Source organism: Sphaerodactylus townsendi, linkage group LG03 (assembly GCF_021028975.2).
Source record: "Sphaerodactylus townsendi isolate TG3544 linkage group LG03, MPM_Stown_v2.3, whole genome shotgun sequence".
Lineage (NCBI taxonomy): Eukaryota > Metazoa > Chordata > Lepidosauria > Squamata > Sphaerodactylidae > Sphaerodactylus > Sphaerodactylus townsendi.
The window spans coordinates 46,207,877-46,228,558 of NC_059427.1; the positions used below are offsets into that span (position 1 = coordinate 46,207,877).

Below are 20,682 nucleotides of genomic sequence, written 5' to 3' on the forward strand. Positions count from 1 at the left end.
AAACCCAAAGGCAGTGAAAGCCGCACAGGAACAACCGCCTTCCTTCCTCAAAGTGCACTTAGAGAGGCTGCAGTATGCCATTCACTGTAGCTGCTGCCAACATTATATGACGTCAACCAAGGGGCGGAAGGTCAAGAGCGGAGGCTCCTTCTTCTGCTAAGCTGGTTAGGGCTGATAATGTCCTCTTACTACGTTCCATGCCCCTTCCCAATAGAGTTGAAGTTTTCCTCCTCCCGAGACAACTCAGTAGACGCTCAAAGAAAAGCTTGTTTGTTTTTTGAAATGGGGAATTTGTACTGAATATACAGTATCTACTAAGGAAATAGCATCCCAATCCCATGACCTGCTGTGACTGTAATTCCTGTGTGTGTGAGGGGGGGGGGGATGTTTCTCACTAGTTGTTTCGGCAGAGAGCTGGAGGGTAGGCTTCTATGCACTAGAGTGGAACAGGCCTTCTTTATTTTTGTTTTCACATTTCTTTTCTATTGAGACTTATGTCAGTACAATTGAAAAAGTGGATATTACTTCTCTGTAGGATACTGCCTGGGTTCTACGTGTAGACTGTCAGCAGCAATGAAAGTAGACTGATTTTCACGTGTGGTGGGGAGTCCCAACTGTACCATGCACTGATAAGATAGGCACGTGTGTTCCTCATACGTATGTGGTATATACATAATTTCCTATGCTAAAGAGATAAACAAGCTGTAAATCTGTGGGTCTTAAAAGTGCAATCGTGGGGGGGGGGCACTCTAGAGCAATTGCAGCCTTGCGCCAGCACAGTGCCCACCCTGCCAGCTCAAGGGGCAAATACACAGGTGGGAGGGGCCACATATGGAGGCACTTGGGAGTCACATGGCTCCATGGCAGTGATATATCTGCCCGGGGACAAGTGGAGGGGGGGCAAAATCGGTCCCCATGTGACCAGATGCCTTTCCCTGCCCCCAGAGTCTTTGGCCTTCCTCGGCCCACACACGACATCAAAGAGGATGACCTGGGCGAGGGAAGCGGCATGACCGTGGCGGGAGCTCCAGCCATGACTACTTCCCTTCCTTTCCAAGAGAGCAGCCTGCTTGGAGGGAAGGCAAACGGTGCCACTGTGGCTGGAGCTCCAGCCACTTCCCTTCCTTTCCGAGTGGTCAGTCTGCTCAGAGGGAAGGCAAACTGAGGTTTGAGCTTCCGAGGTTGGAACTTCGCTTCCTTCCTTTCAGCTGCTGCCACATACCCCTCTGCCTGGCGCTGCCAGGCCTGGCCCTGCCAGACTGCCTGGAGCAGTTGCTGGGACTGCCACCACTGGAGCAGCTGTCAGCAAAGGTAAGTGGGGCACAGTCGGGGGTTGGGACTGTGGTTTTGCCTCCTGGCACCATTTTCCCCTGGTATGCCTCTGCTCCATGGTGCCCAGTCCCAAAAGTAGCTGCCATTTCTTAGCCCTGTTGGCACAGGATGTGCACCGGCGTGGCTAAGGGCATTCTGGAGGCATGGCTAGGAGTGGAGTCAACTTTAGTCAGCTTCCACCCCGGCTTTGCATCCTGGGACACCAGTGCCCAGGGCATGGACTTACACCACCCTTTGGGGTGACATAAGTCCATTGATCCCAATGGAAGGCTTTTCATTGGTGGGGAGGCTTTTTCATGTTTTGCTTCCCTGAGCCGCCTACAAGTCCTGCAGAGGCAGTGAGGTGGCCGTGCATCAGCACAGTCCTAAGCCACCCCAGGGCTCTGCATTGGGCTGCCTGGCATTTTTCAAGTGCACTTTTAAAAAATGACTTAATTCACTTGTATGATAGAATTCTACTCCACTGAAATCAGTGGGACTTCAAATACTTTATTATTATTTAATTGAGCCAATGTTTAGAATGTTTTTATCTAGATATAACTATATTAACTTGGGCTTTTCTCTAAAATCTTCCATGTGGTCAGTCCTCACTTGGATCTGCTTCTCCTCCTTCCTTCCCTTCATACAGATGTGCTCCCCTCATCCTCTTGCTCTGTCCTTCCCACCCATCCCTTTGGCCACCCACATGCTGGGACTCCCTCCCTCCCTCAGCTGCCTGCCTGCCTGCCTACTTGCACTTTTCTTTCTCCCATCCTCAGTTCCTGCAATGCCTCCTTCCTCCTTGGACATCTCCCTGTTCCTCTTTCTCCTTTTATAAGCTTATCATGGTACTGGTTGTCAGGCATCCTTTTGGTTTGCTCTTGCCACTCAAGTTGCAACCAGATCTTCTTTTTTTGCCTGTTACAACTGCACATGTGCAGATATCACAGCTATTTTTGGGGGGATTTAGCCCCCATTCCACCTGAACTTTTCTTATTTTTCTGCAAACCCATGCTTTCTCTCTGTCTCACAGCCCTGGGTAGTCCTATTGTGCAAACGTTTTGATCTGCATGAGGAGTCTATAAATGGCTATAAAATATATACACAAAACTGAAATTCCATTCATGCCCATAGCCAATTTCACACGGGTTTCAAAGAAGCTACAATTCCATGAATAACATGACCAAGTGTGTAGTATCATGTTAAATCTCAGACTTCAGGGTATATCTTATTTGAAGTTTGTAGGGGGGTTCATTCTAAGAAATCATCAGATGCACCCACCTGAATTGAACTCCATTCCATTGTCTACAGCTACTCCATTCCATTGTTTACATTTCTTGGGCAGCCTAATCCAGAGGTTGTAGCTGGGGATGGCTCCACCTCGGTGCCACCACTAGAGGCCTTTCAGGCAGTGCAGAAGTGCAGCAAAAAAGAAAAAAGAACCCGGCCACCTGAAAGCCCTCCATAGGGCTTAATGGAGTTGCACCACCTTTTAGGGTGGCATAAGTCTGAAGACCTGGCTGCAGCGTTCCTGCTCACAAGCCCAGGGGGAAGCCAACTAAAGTTCAGGGGTCCCAGAGCCCTGCGACATCCGCTGCTGCCATTTTTGCCCCTCTGCTGGGGTAAGTGTGCCAGAGAGGGCAATTCAGCCAGCGTGCAAGCACACCATCTCCAGGAGTCGATTCGCACACCCCCTCCTTTGGATTGGGCCGTTAGTGTGCAAGTTCATGCCTTAACCTCCATCACTGATTACAAATGTCTTAATTGTCCCCTGGGGCAGTGTTTCTTTGTTACTTTTTCAAACTTCCCCGCTCTTTAAGCTGGCCGTGGCAAAATGATGTTAAGTATAATTTTCTGCACTGTACTTAGGCCTTACCTTCCTAATCTCAGGAGGAGGGCACATGCTTGGTATCTGCAGGGATTCAGTGTTTAGTCTGCAACTAGAACTACTTTCACTCCAAATGCATCGATGACCCAGATCTTCTCTCCCAAGACACTGAGAACAGTCTGAAGTTCCAGTTGCACAATTATAAATTTCCACTGGGGGGGAAAAAGAAATGTTCCAAAACAGAGAAATGCGTAACTTTTTTAAACTTTGTGTATGCAAGAGCCTCACATATTCTCATACATATGGACACATGGCTATGTAATACTGAAAATCCAATTGAGGAACAAAAGAGTTGGAACATACATCAAACTGAAGGAGTTTTGGCTATGCTCCTAATGATTTCCCAGAAGTTCTGGACACTAGTTCCCACAGCAACACAATTTAGCTCTTTAAAAAACCCTTTGTCAATTTATTCTATGTCGTTGTTTTTTAAAAACAAATCTGGATATCCAGATGAGATTAACTTTGTGATCCCAAGCAGAGTTATTCCCTTCAAAACCCACTGACTCCAACTCTTCTTAGGACTGCACAGAAAACTCTGGACAGCTGGCTCTGTTCAGTCAGCAAGACAGTCAAATCAGTTCAGTTTTCAAAAGGCAAAGCGTGCTAGTTACAATTAAGCAAGCATTTCCTAACCCTTCCGTCAAGTTTCCAAGAATTAAAAAAAATCTCATTTCTTTCTGTCCCTGTTTCATTGTCTTGTTGTCTTTTTATGACGGGTTCAATCGACCTCCTCAAGCTTATATGTTTTGCCCTTGAAACATGGCAGTCCCATGAATCAATGGTGTACAATGTCAGGGAACATTATTTTCAATACACAACAAGTTAAATAATATAGAAATCAACAACCAACTGATGTGTGTGTGTGGGTGGTCTGGATTAATAAACTGGGTAAGTATAGTATAAAATACGGCTTTAACTAAATAATTGTAACTCAATGAAAACTTAAGAATCTCTTGGATCAAATCAAAGGTCCATCTAGCTCAGCATTCTGCCTCAAACAGTGGCCCATCAAACAACTATAGGAAGTTCAGAAGCACAATCTGTTGGAAACAGCCATCCCTTATGTCACAGGTGTCAAACTCGTGGCCCTCCAGATGTTATGGACTACAGTTCCCATCATTCCCTGCCAGAATGCTGGCAGGGATGATGAGAACTATAGTCCATAACATCTGGAGGGCCACAAGTTTGACACCTATGTCTTATGTCCTATAGTTTGGCATCAGTATCTCATGATTACTAAACATGACAGTTCTGTTTAGGTATCATGGCTAATAGTTACTGGTTAGGCCTGTGTCTGTTCCTTTTTCAAAGTACCTGAACACACACACAAAAAAGCTGGGACAAAGATCATGGATGCTCTCTATCAGTCTACAAAAGATAAAATGCTTGTGTATGTTACTGTAATAGGGATTGAGGCCACATGAGGTTTTCCTAGAAAAAACAACTGGGCTTTCATATGGCAGGGTTTTAAAGGTAAAAAAAGATAATAATAGCATTGTGACCTTAGTTTCAATTAATAAAACTAAATGGGGATGGAAGGGTTAACTCCCCTTCCCTCCTTTCCACACAGCCATGATTCAAACAGCAGCTGTACATGCAATTTATCTTTTACCTTCCATAGGAGGTGTGCTATCTTCATCAAGTTACTCATTACTACAAAAGCATGGTTGTTGCCACCAAGCTGTTTCAACCTACTTTGTTCCCATGCCACTCTGCCCAGGAGCTTTGGTGACATCATATGGATGCGCCTGAGCTGCTAGGTGGTGTGTTACTGATATAAGTATAATTAAGCCATATGGTTGAACCATGTGGACAAAACGCTTTGCAAGTTATCAAAATGGTGTGTGACACTACTGTGCAGAAGCTCCTCAATGGAAGGTACTCTCATGCTTAAGGTAACATAAACCAGTCCTCACCTAGTCTCCAGCACACAATTTGTGGCAATGAATTCCATGACTCTAATGTGGAGAAAGCTAACTCCACTAAAGCCCTAATGAATTCAAATGAACAGATTTTATAAAACAACAATAAATATGGGAGGATATCCAATTCATGAGGCTAATTGGCTATAACTAAATTAAGTCCATTAATTTCCATGGGACTCAAGCAGTACTAATTTCAGGGGAATCGGTGCCCACTGGCTAATTATGCAGTGAGTGGGCCCTGAACTTTGTGCAGAATTTCTCAGTAGCCTGTGAGGAGGCCTTGTCAACAGCTTTCAAAAATCTTAGTACCTGATAGATACCAGATCACCACTGTCTCCATATCTGCTGACACTCACCCAAAAATTCTAAAAAATTGGCAAAGCTGAAGTTTGTAGATGATTCTCTGTCAGCGAGGCAAGCTTTGTCCTATATATAACCAACTCTGGTTGTAAAAGTTGTTAAACATGATGCATTGACTAAGGAGTCTGCCATCTTCCAGTCTTTTCATCAGAAGATGGATTTCAGTTGAACTTAACTCTTTCCCAATGGGGTTGATCCAACCATCCTCCAAGGAGTTTCCCTCCAACTTGAGTCACTCCTCCTCCAACAGAAGAGCCAAATAAGTTAGAGAAAGTTTCCTAAGACTGGAGGAAGCCCTCCAACTTCCCTCTGCAGAGTGGGAGGGTGAGTTAGGTTTTGGTGTGGTAGCACCACTTCTTTGGCAATTCCACATCAGACGCTTGTGCACAGCACCAACAATACTGTCTTTTAAATGACAACAGAGAGAGCAATCCTAACCAGATCTTTTCAGAAGTGAGTGTGTGTGTTAAGCACTGTCAAGTTGCATTTGACTTCAAGAATAACAATGAGGAAAGTGAAACTTTTCAAGACTTCCTGTTCCTTGGCTCCATGATCAACCAAAAGGGAGACTGTGACCAAGAAATTGTAAAGTGATTGAGACTGGGAAGGGCAGCCATGAAGAAGCTAGAAAAGATCCTTAAGTGTAAGCATGTGTCACTGGAGATCATGGTTAGGTTAATTTCATACTATAGTATTCCCCATTACTATGCATGGGTTTGAAAGCTGGGACACTGTATGCTGCTCTTTAAGACAAAAACATAACTGAAATAGGTAGTAGAGAATCAAGTCCTTCAAATGAACTCCTTTCCAAGAGGACAGTCAGAAACAGAGGCAGCAAGAATTCAGATATAATAGAATATGCAAATCACAACTAACAGAATTATTCCAAACTGAAAACGGATTATAGTCTTGCTTGCTTTCCATAATCCAAAAGCAAGTTTGGAGGCTCTTCCTTGCTCTAATTAGAAAAAGGACTGTTAGGAACATTGCCTTATATTTATTTATCATGGTTAATACTGTTTTCCATAGTATTTTGGAATATATGGATATAATACAGTTTCTACAGCAACTTTCGTAAATTTCCATAGGTTTGGAAAAATGAAAACCACAGTTAAAAAAAAAGAGGCTAGAAACAATTTCACTTATATAAAAGTGACATGGAAGGGAAGGTGGCATATAGTCCAGTCTCGTCAGATCTTGGAAGCTACGTAGTCGAGTGGGAGACCAACAAGGAAGACTCTGCAGGAAGGAAATGGCAAACCCTATCTGCTTCTCACTTGATTTAAAAGCCCTTTGCTGGGGTTACCATAAATCAGCTTGTGACTTGATGGCACTTCACACACACATAAGCATGGAGTTCCACAGATTTTATACTCCATAATGGGGTCATTCTAGAATTCTGTAGTGACTCTGCTAAAATCTCTGCCCGAATAATCTGCATGACAGGGGACAAGAGCCCTATTCTTTTCCCAAGCATTGTTGGAGGCCCTGAAGAACTGCTCACTGCTTTAGCATGTATCAAACAGAAATGGTGAGGAATAAATACCCTCTAAACATGGCTACTACCTCGTCTTATCCAGCTACTTCTTCTACAACGCTGATGCACCCCCCAGGACTGTTCGCACGTACAGTCCCAGTAGGGGCGGGGAGGATGGTGCAGCTGCACCGTCGCCCAAACACCTTACCTTCCCTCCAACCTTCCGGTGCGTTGCCCAGGCCAGGGGACATGCCCCCCTGCCCTGCATGACAGCTCTGGAGTCGCAGGGCAGCGGGGCGTGTACCCAGGCCTGGACAATGCGCCGGAAGGTCAGAGGGAAGGGAAGGCATTCGGGAAAGGGGGGGATGGTGCCTTCCAGCTGCTGCCGTTCGCACGGCAGCGGATGGAAGCCGCTGTTTCCGAAATACCTCGCCTGTGTCGCTATATTCCGCCCGTGCAGAAACAGCCTGAGAGGCAGTATTCAAAATTAATGTTGGGAGCAAAAATTCTACCTGTATCAGTAAGTAGACAGGCAGCTGCATTTTACACCAACTGGAGTTTCTAAGTTGTCTTCAATGACAGCACCACACCACAAAGCATATACATTAATCTAGTCTCCAAGAACACAGTGGTAGACCATGCCATAGTGTTATACAATTATTGTATATCTGTATACCTGTGTGGCTTATATGGATACACTTGTCTACATTTATATGATGCATATTTGCATATTTCACAGGGTACATTTATTTTGCAGCCAAGTAAAAGAATTAAGAGTGGTACATATATCCTATTCTTAAGTATTTGTAGCTTGTAATCAACAATGTAACTCCACTTGTATCCTATTGGTTTGTAGACAAGAATATGTATGTATGCATACATGGATAAAGGAAAAAAGTGCAAATAGCATCTGATTGTCACGTCATGTTTGAGAGTGCGAATTGTATGGGTTGAAATCTTGTCATTTCTCTAATTTTACTAGAAAATACAAGGAAGATTTTAAGAGTGCTTTTAAAAATCCTACTAGTCACATGTTTATCAGGTTGTTTTAGCTCATTTTAGAACAGCATAACCTCTCCAAATAAGAAAAAGGTAAACACAGTTTTAAAGCAAACCTGTCATCATCTGTGGACTGTCGATAAATCTATCAGGTTTCTCTCTCAGCTGAAGGTTTACTGGAAAGAGGTGTCTTTTCTCTGAAGTGTAAAGCTGTATGAAGAAAGAGTTTCCCCATTTACTAAAACACCAAAGCACAGAGGCTGAAAGCTGTCATGGCAAAAGCAGACGATGCTTCTTAGAATACGAGGTTCAGAGTTTCATCAGGACGCATACAGTTCTATCTTTGTCAACTATGCCTTGGCAACAAGGAAATCAATGTAGAAACACAGTCCTTTTGTGAAAACCAGGAAAATAACTTTAGGGGTAACTAAAAGAGGTCAGCTTGATGTTTCTAAATGTTTAAGAGAGCAATAGCTCTATTCAATGGGTGCTTACTTCTGGGATAATATCCCTAGGATTGCACTGTTAATACTGTTAAGTATGACTGTAGAAAGATTAAATATATGGCAGTAGTTTGATCATCCTAAAACAGGGGTTTCACTACTGAACAATTTATCATCCAGTACTCTATTTCAGATCAGAAAAAAACTGAACTGTCAGTCATATGTTGATGTTGGTGAAGCTAGATCCTGACAAAGATTGAAATGGACAACCTGACTGGCCTGCGACTCTCTTACTAGCACACATAAAGCAAACTTCAGAAGAGATGAAAAATATACATGTTAGCAATGAACTCACAAGCACATTGTTGCACTGAACAGTAGATACATTCAGCCACTGGGCCTCAAAAATCCTGTCAGTTCCAAAGTGACATTCCAAAGGCATTTCCTAGACAATGAGAAATAGGGAAGAATTTATGACGTGATATCCTTTCATGTTCTTCACTTGTTCCATCAGGAACAAGAAGGGTTTCACTTACTGTGATGTACTGCAAAAATAATAATGATGCTCAACACAGTTGATAATCTAAATAAACTTGATGAAAGAAGCTTCAGTGTGTTTTTGGGGGGCATGACACATCTTGAACACTGCAGCATAGTTAGTCCCTGTTGTTATTATTTTTAAAGGCACAAAAAAACTGTCTGTAGGATTAGGAAATGTTTAGACAGCTTTACCTTTAATGAAAGAAGATCATACCCTGAATAAGGCTGTGGCTGATTCTAAATGGCAAAACTAAAAATTATTTATTCAACAATATACATCCCACTTCTTCCCACAACTAAAAAGACATTACTTTCGCTTCCTTGTCACAGTTGTGCTGAACAAAACATCTGCATCATACTTATGTGCCTTCGCTCTGGTTACCATAGAAGCCAAATTCAGTTTTGCTGAAATTCATACACTGTGTGAAGACAGGGTGTACCACTCATTGAATGCTATATTAAAGCAGCATTTAAAAATCACAAACAGATTTTATAAAATAAATGTAAATGTTAAAGGAACTCCAAATTTATAGCAGGAGATGCTGATTCACCGGCAGTTGAAATGCATTCTTTTCAACATAATTTACCTCAAATGTTTCTGCCTTCCAAACTAACTCAGACCATCTTCCACCATTCTTTAATGCAGCAGTTTCAGTGGCAGTTACAGCAGCAAGCAGCATAGATTTCCCACCTACCACTTAAAGCACATTTGAACCTCTCTACTGTGTAACAATAAGAAAAGTAGTTTTGGAAGGGCTCCTATCAAGTTTTTAACATCAACCCAGGAAGGTGTGTTTACAGTTGCATTTCAGTTACCTGAATTTCTGTGTCACCTGTGAACAGATACATTCCCTCAGAAGTGCATTTCTAGTCTTACGCCTATTGTTTCCTTTAGAAGCAGTTATACTTGGAAATGACTCCCCTCTCCTCTAAATTTAAACTCTCTTCTTTGTATGAAAGTGACTCTTTGGTCATTCTTAACAGCTGTTCTTGAATTCCTCTTTACTTTTCATGATTGTGAGCATTACTTCACCAGCCATTTCCTTCATCTTTTGACAAAGCAATTCACAAATCAGTGGAAAAGTCTTGTAAAAAATATGGTTTTTTTTAAAAAAAAGAAATAGTATGTATAGAACTACTGGTACACATACCTACATCCTTTGGAAGAGGAGATGGTATGGCTGGTGAAAAACACTGTTGAGACTTTTCCCACAAAATGTCAATTACAATAGAACAGAGCAGAGCAGTGATGAAACTGACTAATACTTCCCGCAATCTTGTCAGTGTCACCGGAGACCAAAAAGGATGACAGAAATGATGGAGTGGGAGAGTCCATGCAGGTAATGATGGCTCTGCATCAGAGCCTAGTTAAAGGGTAGCACGGACCAGCATACAGAGCAGAAAAAGTAAGGAACTATCTTCTCTCACACTAGCTGCAGCAGATGCAGTGGCATTTAAAAGCAGGAAAAGTGTAAGTTGTGAATTGCTGTCATGTTATTTGAAGTGAGGGAAGATTCTTAAGCAGTCATATGTCATTTCAACAAATTGCAACTACAGTTTTCCCCCAGAGAAATACACTATTGTTAATCTTATGCAGTACTTATAGATGGTCTGAGAGAGGAAGCCAGGCTGGAACATAAATGTCTGGAGTTACCATCTGGGAACTGAGGTATCTTAGTAACTTTCCTGTTTATTTTAGCCCTTACCAGGTTACATACAGTATCTCTTCCTCTGTAGTCAGCTTCTAGCACTTCAGAGGAAGCCATGTTTTGCTGACAGAGTAGGGCACATCCTTATTTACCAGTGCCAGACCTTCGGGAGGAAACTGTAATCAAGCTACAGCACAAAAGAGTTTTCTTTGCTGGTGTTCAAAGTAATCTGAGCCTTCGTCTAAGATTTGTTAAGTTCTTCTGTCGGGTACTGAAACTACATCAAAAACTGTCAACACAAGCCCTCCAAAAAGCTTTTCATAGGCTGTTTTGCTGTGAACAAAAAAAGGAGAGCTATATACATGCACAGAGCTGTATACATCACAGCTACAAACAGTGGAAGTGATTTTCAGGTAAGCCCACAGGTAAATTAGGCCAGAAATTGCAAATGATTGCTTAAAACCATGGCACAATATGACACATGGGAGCACTCTGTAAATACTAGCTTTTATCAAAACATTTCTTTTAATGCCACTTGAATTTCCTGATTACACTGATAAAACATGGTGGCCTATCTAGCCAAGGAACATGACAGAAAGAGGAGAATTTTTAGAAGGGTACTCAGTACATTTACTCCTAGTTGGGATAACAATTTAATTATAATAGCAACAATGGTAATAATAAACATGTGCTCTCAAACAAGCAGAAATTTCACAAGCAATCGGACAAAACAGAAAAGATAGAGAATCAGCGATGCGGATGTTCTGGAAGCAACTGAGCTTGCCTTGTTTGGATCATGGAACTCAACTAACCCTGTCCAATCAGGTAAAGAGCCTGGAGGTGCTCTTGGCCTCAACCTCATTGCAAGAGAAACAGTGGCTGCTGCCTTCTGCCATCTATGTCTGGTTTGTAACATTTCCTTCTGGATGCAGTGAACCTGGCCAAGTGGATTCAAGTCACTGCAATTTCTGCATTGGCTGCCCTTAAAGATAATCTGGGAGGTGCAACTGCAACAGAACAGTGCTGACTGCCTGCTGGCTGTCATCATTTACATAATTCACAGGATGTGAAACCACTGAATTGACCCAAATGCATAGAGGGGAGAAGACAGTGAGCAGAATGGACCACTGGTCTATCCCAGTACAAGTGTCCTGGTATTTCTCATAGTATTGGGGAAAAGCTTCTTTTAGATCCTCTGAAGATGCCAGCCACAGATGCAGGTGAAACGTCAGGAGAAAATGGTACTAGAACACAGCCATACAATCCGGAATCCACACAACACCCCAGTGATTCCATCTGTGAAAGCCTTTGACAATACTTTCTTTTTGGCCCCTTCCGCACACGCAAAATAATGCATTTTCAAACCACTTTCACAACTGTTTGCAAGTGGATTTTGCCATTCCGCACAGCTTCAAAGAGCATTGAAAGCAGTTTGAAAGTGCATTATTCTGCATGTGCGGAATGAGCCTTAGATACTTCAGAGGAAGAGAAGCACAGAGTAAGACACTAATGAAGCACTTCTGTAAATCCTGCCTTCCTATAGTCTAAGGATACTTGAAGAAAAGTTGGAATTTTAACTGTAAGGAGTTTCAAAGCAGCTTATAATCACCTTCCCTTCCCCCCCAACAGACACCATATGACACGGGTGGGGCTGAGAAAGTTATGAGAGAACTCTGACTAGCCAAAGGTTACCCAGCAGGCTTCATATTGAGAAATGAAGAGTCAAACCTGGTTCTCCAGATTTGAGTTCACCACTCTTAGCCACTACACCTTGCTCTGGTTGGTTTGAGAATGGTGTGTGAAAATATCCTGAATGCATTCCAGGAGTCATAACTCTACAATTAAGTTACTTGATCTAACACATATGTCAGAAATATGCACACAATACACATTTTCTTTAAAAGGAAAACTTGTCAGCCCAGAGTATGTGTCTTGATTTAATCTTTCAAATGTTTTGCCTTTGCTTTTAACACATTGTTTTTGCCTTATCTAGGCACAGGGTTCCTGCTGTTGCAGAAAAATAGTTTGGTGTACTCCATTTAAGAGCTGCACACCTGCAAATTTCACTGAGTGGAATATGGGAAAAGTATCTTCAAGTATGTGAAGCACATTTCCTTTCTGCCAAACATTCTGCTCAAATGGAAGTTTTACAATACTATAAATCTACTTACTGTACCAGTCCCATGGAAGTTCTTGCATTACAAGTAATAGATCCTTTGATTGCGCCTGCATAGAAGGCACATTTTCTTCTTCATATTATGCCCACCCAGACTGGTCACTTGCTAAAATGATTGCTTTATATTGCGATCCTTTGTTGAAACAGCTATTTCTACTGTTATGATAGAGGTTTTTTTGAAAGAAGTTGTGAATTCACTTCATTTTGCTTATAATCAAAGATTGCTACTCTACTGACAGAGTCCACTTGTTGACTTTTGATGCAAATGTAGAATATAACTGTTTAGCTTAGTCACGCTCTTCCACAGCACCTATTTAATTACCTTTACAAAAGCAGCATTCTTCAAGGTAATGGTGATGTCCTGGGAAGTCCCAGTTGACACTGGGGCTGTAGAGGCAGACATGATGTGTGGACAATCAGTACTTTTCTGCATGTCAGGAAACAAACAAACAAACAAACACACAAACAAAATGGTTAACATGGAGACTATGGAACCTCCTTAACAGTGCTGCAACACAGCAGCATCATAAAAATGGCATCGCCAGAAAGTTCATAAAGTCAGTCTGAACCTTACTGGTTATTAATCTCAATTTACAACATATTTGTGTGGGTGAGCCTGTGGCTTACAGACAGGCAGCCCAATCCTGGGGTGGGGCGGGGGAAGATGAGTGCTGGGCAGACATGCCACAGCCCTGCTGCCTCCAAAGAGGTTTCCAGCAATACTCTCAGCAAGAAAACAGGGAACCTCCTCTGTGGGCAGTGAAAAGCCCCTATGCAGCTCAATGGGCATAAATCCAAGGAAGCAAAAGGGGGCATTCCCCATGAAGCTGACTAAACTCAGCTCTGCCCTGAGAGTGCCCGCATTGGTGCCAGTGTGGGCTCCTGCATTGGAGGACTGCTGGTGCTGTGGCAGTGTTGGTGCCCAGCCATCATGTAGCCGCACAGCTCACAGGCGTAGATAACACTTATGATGCACTGAGTGGTACTGATGCTGGTACTAGGATCACACTGCATCCAGAGCCCTTCTCCGTCCCCCCTCCCGCTTCCCCCCCAGTTCAGGGTTGCATAGATGGTAATACAAGTCTTTGCCTTTTACCTCTGCATCATCAGTTAAGATTCAACAAATACACTCTAGTAGAGTCTAGTTGGTACTACATATAATAATATTGACAATGCTGAGTTTACTAGGCAGATGCCAGGTCCATAATCAGTCCAAACTAGCTCAGTCATTTTCACTGAAAACAGAAGATGCCTTGCCAGCATCTTCCCTGGGGTAGGAGTTCAGGAGGCTGGTGCCATCCAATGGACAAACAATGACACTGATGAACTTCATGAAACTTGTGTTATCAAGCAGATTGTGTTATCAATCTGAGATTTTTTTGCAGTGAAATTAATTTGCTCATAAACTGAAAGCAAAACCACATGATCTCATCAGCTGCCATTCTGCAGTAGCTATTGTACTCATTATTCCACTAGAAGATCCAAATGACACTAACAAGATACACTGTAAATTATAATCCGGCTGGCCTCCAGCTGGGCCAGGGTCTTTAGTGAATTAGCCCCCATTTGGTGGAATTCTTTACCACCGTCCATCCGGGCCCTGTTGGACCTTGACCAGTTCCATGGGGCCTGTAAAACAGTACTATCTCACCAGGCCTTTGGTAGAGAGGTTTAGCCGTGGACAGATGCCTTCCCCTATGTTCATTTCATGTTTATGCTTCTACCCTCATGACTTGTAACGAGTTACCATCTTTGCCATCTGATTCTTTGTATTTATATACGTTTTGGACTATAGGTTTTAATTAATATTTGTATTGTGAATTGTTTTATTTATATTGTTTAAAGTGAATTGTATACCGCCCAGGGCCCTTCGAGGGTGGGCAGTCTATCAAATTTAAATAATAAATAAATAAATTGTAGAGAAGCTGAAAATCCTGAAAGTGTGCTCCTCTCACTTAAGAGGATAGCATTTTTCAAACTTCAGGGTGCCCTTTGTGCTGCATTTCCCCACTGGATAAACATGGCAATAGCTCCTGAAAAACATGGAGGCGGAAGGGCGGTATAGAAATTCCTCGGGGAAGGGCGGTATAGAAATTCAATAAAATAAAATAAAATAAAAAATAAAACTATTATTGCTACTCTCATAGCATTATTTGTGCCCCATCATAACCTTTGAGCCAAACTGGTTTTCCAGGTTTTCAAAGCACTTCTGACTGGGCCCTAGAAAAGCTGAAATAAACTCCCCAAAAGCACAATTAGCGTTGCGGCTGATGCATACGAAGGTATACATTTTTATGTAAGCCTACTAGATGGTACACTTCCCTGCCCAGAATGTTTTGAAATTAGTTTCCAAATAGTTTTAAAAATCATTTAAACTAATTTTTCAATACATATAAAATGGATGCACATCTTCATGGTATGCACACATGTAAATCATAATCATAATCATCATCAACAACAGTTTTCCTTAGCAGGGAAATGAATTAGGGCAGAAAAATCTTATGAATTCTTATAAATTGTTCACAACGATTAAGCGGCTGCAATTAGGGAAATGGAACAAATTGACTCTCCCATATTTGTACAGTTATCAAGCTGACTGAGGCTGGATCAGAATTAATGCCATCATAATGATAAGAGGAAAATTACTCTCTCTGCAGGAAAAAATCTGTTCCTGTGGTGGCCTCTGGACTACATTATGAGTGGAAAGTATTGAACCTAAGAGATCTGAATCATTAAGCATATACCCAGATCACAAAAAGGTCCACAAATAGTGGTGTTAACTGACCAGCTAGTCTCTCTCAAGCTTACCACCAACCTGATCTCTGCCCCAAATCTTCTGGGCACACACAAAGAACCAGGGGAAGAGGCAGATTTCATTCGTTTTTGCTAGGCTACAGAGAAAATAAGATGTATTATGACAGACTCCTGCTGTCTCTTCTCCAAACCTCGCTGCAAGTGGGAGAAGACCCTGCCACTGTCTCCCAAGCACCGTTTGTGCACCAGGGAGTTCAGGGAGAGGAGGAGTTGTGACAAAGAGAATGAAATCGCACAAGAACTTACTGCTGCTTCCTCATTTTTCCAAACTACAATACAAATGTACATGCCAGTGGGCTCAGAACAGGTAGGACGTCTTCTTTCACTTGCTCTAGTTTGAAGAAGCTGCAGGAAACTGACAGGATCTTATTCCACTGAAATGTAAATAAGGTAATAAACCATGGGAAAGGACGACTGCTTTAAAAAAAATCTTCTTCAAACTGCTGCACAAGTGAGAGGTCAGAAAAAGGATGTGGTGCTGAGATTCCTTTTTGCCACAAGCAAGATGGGAAGCGAAGTTGTGGGTGCCCAAGATCTTAGGTCACTATGCTATTATAACTTTGGTGGGTTGTATAAGGTGAACCAGTTAAGTGTCAGCCTAGGTTTGGGGAAACCCACAATCAAAAAGCTCAGTGGGTTCCTGGACAACTGTAGTTTCTTGGCAAAGTGATCATAAGAATAAAATGGAGAGGAGTAGAACAATCCTGTGAGGAAGGGCAGAATAAAAATTTAATAGGCACAAAAATGATACCTATAATACTGAAACATTTAATGATAATCCTTTCTCACTCCTCCCAACATTTGATCACCTAGAACTGGTAGGCACATATTAATTATACATCTGCAGCCCTTATGATAAAGCCATTGTGTTTATCTAAACTTTTATAGTTTCTCTGAAACAGATCAGGCCAAATTTATAATTTTAAAGTTGCTCTATGACTAAGGGGGAATCCCCATGGTCAAAAAAATCGCGTGATACTCCCGGTAAAAGTCCCGGTTTGGGAAAGGAGTCCCCACAGCTTCAGTGCCCAACTCGGCTCCATCCCGGCCCTGGCACGCACTCTCCCCCTCATCCCGCGTTTTTCAAAAACCGCCAGGAAGGTACACATTTTTGAAAAACACAGGCCGAGGCTACATCGGTGGGGAGGCAGCAGAAAAACAATATGGTTTATTTTTTTCTGCCCTAGAAGACACGCACCAATCAGAGGGCAGTGGGCTGGGCACAGAGCGTGCCAAGGGGTTTTTTTGTGCTGGTCGTGGCTTCGTAGGCATGACCCTGCAAAGAGAAGAAGAGCTAGCACAGGGTGTATGTACCAACAAATCTGCACAGCCAAAAAGTTTAAAAAATAGACATCCTATGTTTCTACGAAGCTGCGCAGCCAGAAAGTTTAAAAACCTTCCTCAAGCAGAGGGGAGGGGCCACAGGGTCGCGTTCCTGCCCCAACACAACAGCCAATTGGAAAGAGCCGCAGAGCAGATTGTAAGCTTGTGTAAATAGTTACAGTTTTTGATCCTGGGATTAACTTTGACACCCTCAACAGATGCACGCTGTGGTGGGGAGGCAGAGACTGGGATGAAAAGGTGCTGTATTTCATGGAAGTGGGGGGAACATGGTTTTTCCCCCCAGTGGGGATTCGCCCCACATGTGTGTAAACACATTGCATTGATAAACTCAGGAAACACTGTGTCAGTGTGCAAAGATTGATCTCTTGTAATTGATTGACTTCAGATTTATGCCAGAGTGAGACGGCTGACAAACTGGGCCCCTGTAACACTTAGGAAGATAAACAGTCAAACATTTCCATATCTCAAATAACGTGAGCAGCGGCAACTCTTTGCACTCTCAGTGCCTCTCCCCTGACTCCCCTGAAGACCCTCTACAAGGCTTCTCAATTATCTTAAAGTGCCTGTCTGATGGGAGAAAACATGTTTCAGGGCTTATCGGGACATTGATCTTAACCATGCACCTTCCAGGGCTGCTTCGCAGTGGAGATTAAATTACAGAGATATGCAAGGAGAGAAGTAAATCAACAAAGAAGGAGCAGGGAGATTATGGTCGATGCTCCCCTCCACTCCCAACTTAATATGAGCAAAAAGAGTAAGAGGAGACTCAGAAGGGAACAGAATATAGCATTGTATATCCCTGCATGTCAATGCAGCCAGTTCGGGTTGCTAGAAAAACAAATAGCAGAAGGCCAATTAACTCACAGCCTTGCAGTGTTTGAAACCGAACTTTTCAACTGCTTCTCCTAATTTGCTGCTGCATTGAGGAGATGGACATGGGCATTGATAATGTATCCTCTACTTAGCCTGCGCATTTCCCTAATAGTGATTCTTGCATCTCCTTCCCTCTCCCATTAAACCTTTGCTGGGAAAAAAAAGAATTAGGAGATGACAGAGGAAACCATTTCCCAAAGAACTGCTCAGAAAGGAAAAATGAAAGGGAGCGGTTATTAACAGCCACCTCTGTTGTTTAATTTCCATCTCCTTAAGTCGTAGAAAACATTAGCTGTCTCTTGCGAATTAATGACTGTTCTCCTAGAATTGAGAAAGGGCAAACTAGTATCTCAGGACCCAATAGGATTTTACAGTTGTCTGCAGAAGCGAAGACACTGTTAATACAACAATATATCATTTGTCAATATACTGCCCATTAATTAATGAATTAAACAAAACATTTATTGTTCTCCACAGTTTCAATTCTTACTCCTTGTAAGCTCCTTGTGAGCTCCTTGTGAGCAAGAACTGCTCCACTGTCCTCAGTGCCAAGGAAACTGCTTTTCCTTTTCCCTCAGACAAAGACATTAAGAGAAATAGTTTTTCAACTCTGAGTGAGCAGGGGCACTCTTCATCCACAGTGGATGGGGAGACTAAATTGGGGTTTAATTTTCATCACAAAAGTTGCCATTTGGGGGAAGAGGCAAATCTCATAAACAATTGCAAAAACATTGCTTTTGCACTTTAAAACAATTAGAGTTTTCCCTCTCCGTTTCTTGGCAAGTGCTTTATCCAAAATGTGGGTTTCTTGCATTAAGGTAGCAAGTGCTACTTCCAATAGCAAAAACATTAACTCCTCCTGAGGTGTGGGCCCCAAAACATTGTCAAGACAGCAGGACGGGGAAGAAAAGATTTCATGAAACGGGGCCTTTAATGTCATCTCATGATTTAGAGGCACACAGTGAAAATAAATTATTAAGCCACTAAGTCCTAATTCTTAGCTCCCTCCTTCTCAGGGTTCCTATGATTTGTTTCCAATCCGAGAAAACCAGCAGAATATTGCACCCTAGTCCACGAATCCTGATGTTTAATCAACCCAGTAAACACATTCTAAATGGATGAACTCAGCACTTCCACTTGCACAGCAGGTATAGTTGGCTTGCATGGACCTGAAATATTCAACAGCTAAGAGCAAAATGGCTTTTTCAAATTTGATGTTCAAGCCTTTGGAAATCTATTATGACCATGCATTTAGCAGTGTCTTTAATCTTGTGCGATGAAGCAGCTCTCTTAAAAGGCATTAATTCTTGCAGGCAGGATAGGGAGAAAATGTATGATTTTCATTTTCCAACAGGGGACATAAAAACGAGGGTAAGCTAAATGATTCATTTAAGGTCACAAATAAGCTACTAAGACAGGAAAAGAACTCCGGTTTCAAAGTACAAAGTATTTTCGGCAAACTTCACTGTCACTATAGAGCTGCAAATAGTATTATACAGTTAAAATAATGGCACCATCTGGGCACTTCTAACTACAGCTTGTCACCCAGATCAGTAAATATTTCCATGTTATAGTCTACTGATGCAGAATTGAAGACAAATGTCAAATGAAATATGTAAATATAACCTAAGCAGGTTCAGATAAATGAATCTGAAGAACACAAGAACACATCAATTTGCCCAACACTCAGTCACATCATCGATCTATCAAGGTCAATATTGTCTACTCTATTCTGATTGACAGAAGCTTTCTGGGTGCTCACCATCTTTTACTACCTGATCCTTTTTAACTGGAGATACTGGAAATGAATTTGGAACTTTGTCCATGCAAAGCTTAGTTTCACTATTGATCCATCACTGATCCAAGGGCTGCTTGTCTGTTTTAGCGCCAATCCATGCATTTGGCAGAAACAGCTTGAGTTGTGTTTGTGTGTTTAATGTACATTTCAGCAATGAAATAAACACTTGACTAACCAATCTCAAGTTACAGGGTTGAGTCCAGCACAAAATTCCATTTGCACTAGACTTCTTGAACAAGTGGAAATGCAAGATACCAGTAAAACTGCAGTAGATGCTTGAGCAAAGTCAAACATATTGTATCCTCACTTGAATTTTCCTTTGAACAAAATGCTGTGTAGCCAGTTTCTGGACACTGGAACACACAGGGGAAAGGAGCCAGGTGTCTTATAAGATCTTTGACGAACAGAACTGTGCTAAGTCTATTTAGGTTTCTGTTTGCACATAACTGTATCCAAGCTATTCTTTAATAAGTCCACTCGCACATATAAGTGCAGCAAAATAAATGGTACAAATCTATGCATCTAATAGCGACATGTGACCTCCATCTGTGGATACCTAAATCTGGAGTTCAGGGCCACACAGATGCTAAACAGACTTTTCTGCAAATTTGGGAGAATATTCAGGCTTAGAGAAAAGTCTGAAATGTTTAAATTTCCCTCCAATAAAAATTTAAAATGTTAAAAGCATTGATGGAGTCTGGTGGCAGTTACAATGGAGCTCTGGAGCCTGGTTGTGACAGACACCGGGAGCTGTTCTGGGGTTGACCGCAGTTGCAGCAGATGCCAGAAATAGCTTTGGACTTGGGGCAGCTCCCAGACACTCCTGCTGCCAAAGCTGGGCTCCAAGGTGACTTGTGCCAGCTCAGCAATGGCAGGAGGGGGGGGGGGACAAATGGGATTCTCCCTCTGAGTTTCACACACCTCTCCTTGTGTCATATGAAAGCCAACTCACATGTCTGTGAATGTAAACAGATTGTACTATTGTGACAACTACACTTTCAACTGCCAGTGTCTGCTGACATAGCTATCTTATTAAAATTAACACATCATTTGAAATCTTGCTCTGACAACTGTTAACTAAG

General features: G+C 42.3%; 1 protein-coding gene across 1 annotated transcript in view; it reads right to left on the bottom strand.

Moving 5' to 3' along the window:
* The window catches only part of PLXND1 (plexin D1), a 180,718-nt gene that overhangs the window by 82,588 nt on the left and 77,448 nt on the right, over positions 1–20,682 (bottom strand). Inside the window, 4 exon segments of the mRNA XM_048490141.1 lie at positions 3,188–3,351; positions 8,080–8,173; positions 8,762–8,851; positions 13,094–13,198. Of these exon segments, the coding sequence (XP_048346098.1) occupies positions 3,188–3,351; positions 8,080–8,173; positions 8,762–8,851; positions 13,094–13,198 (453 nt within the window).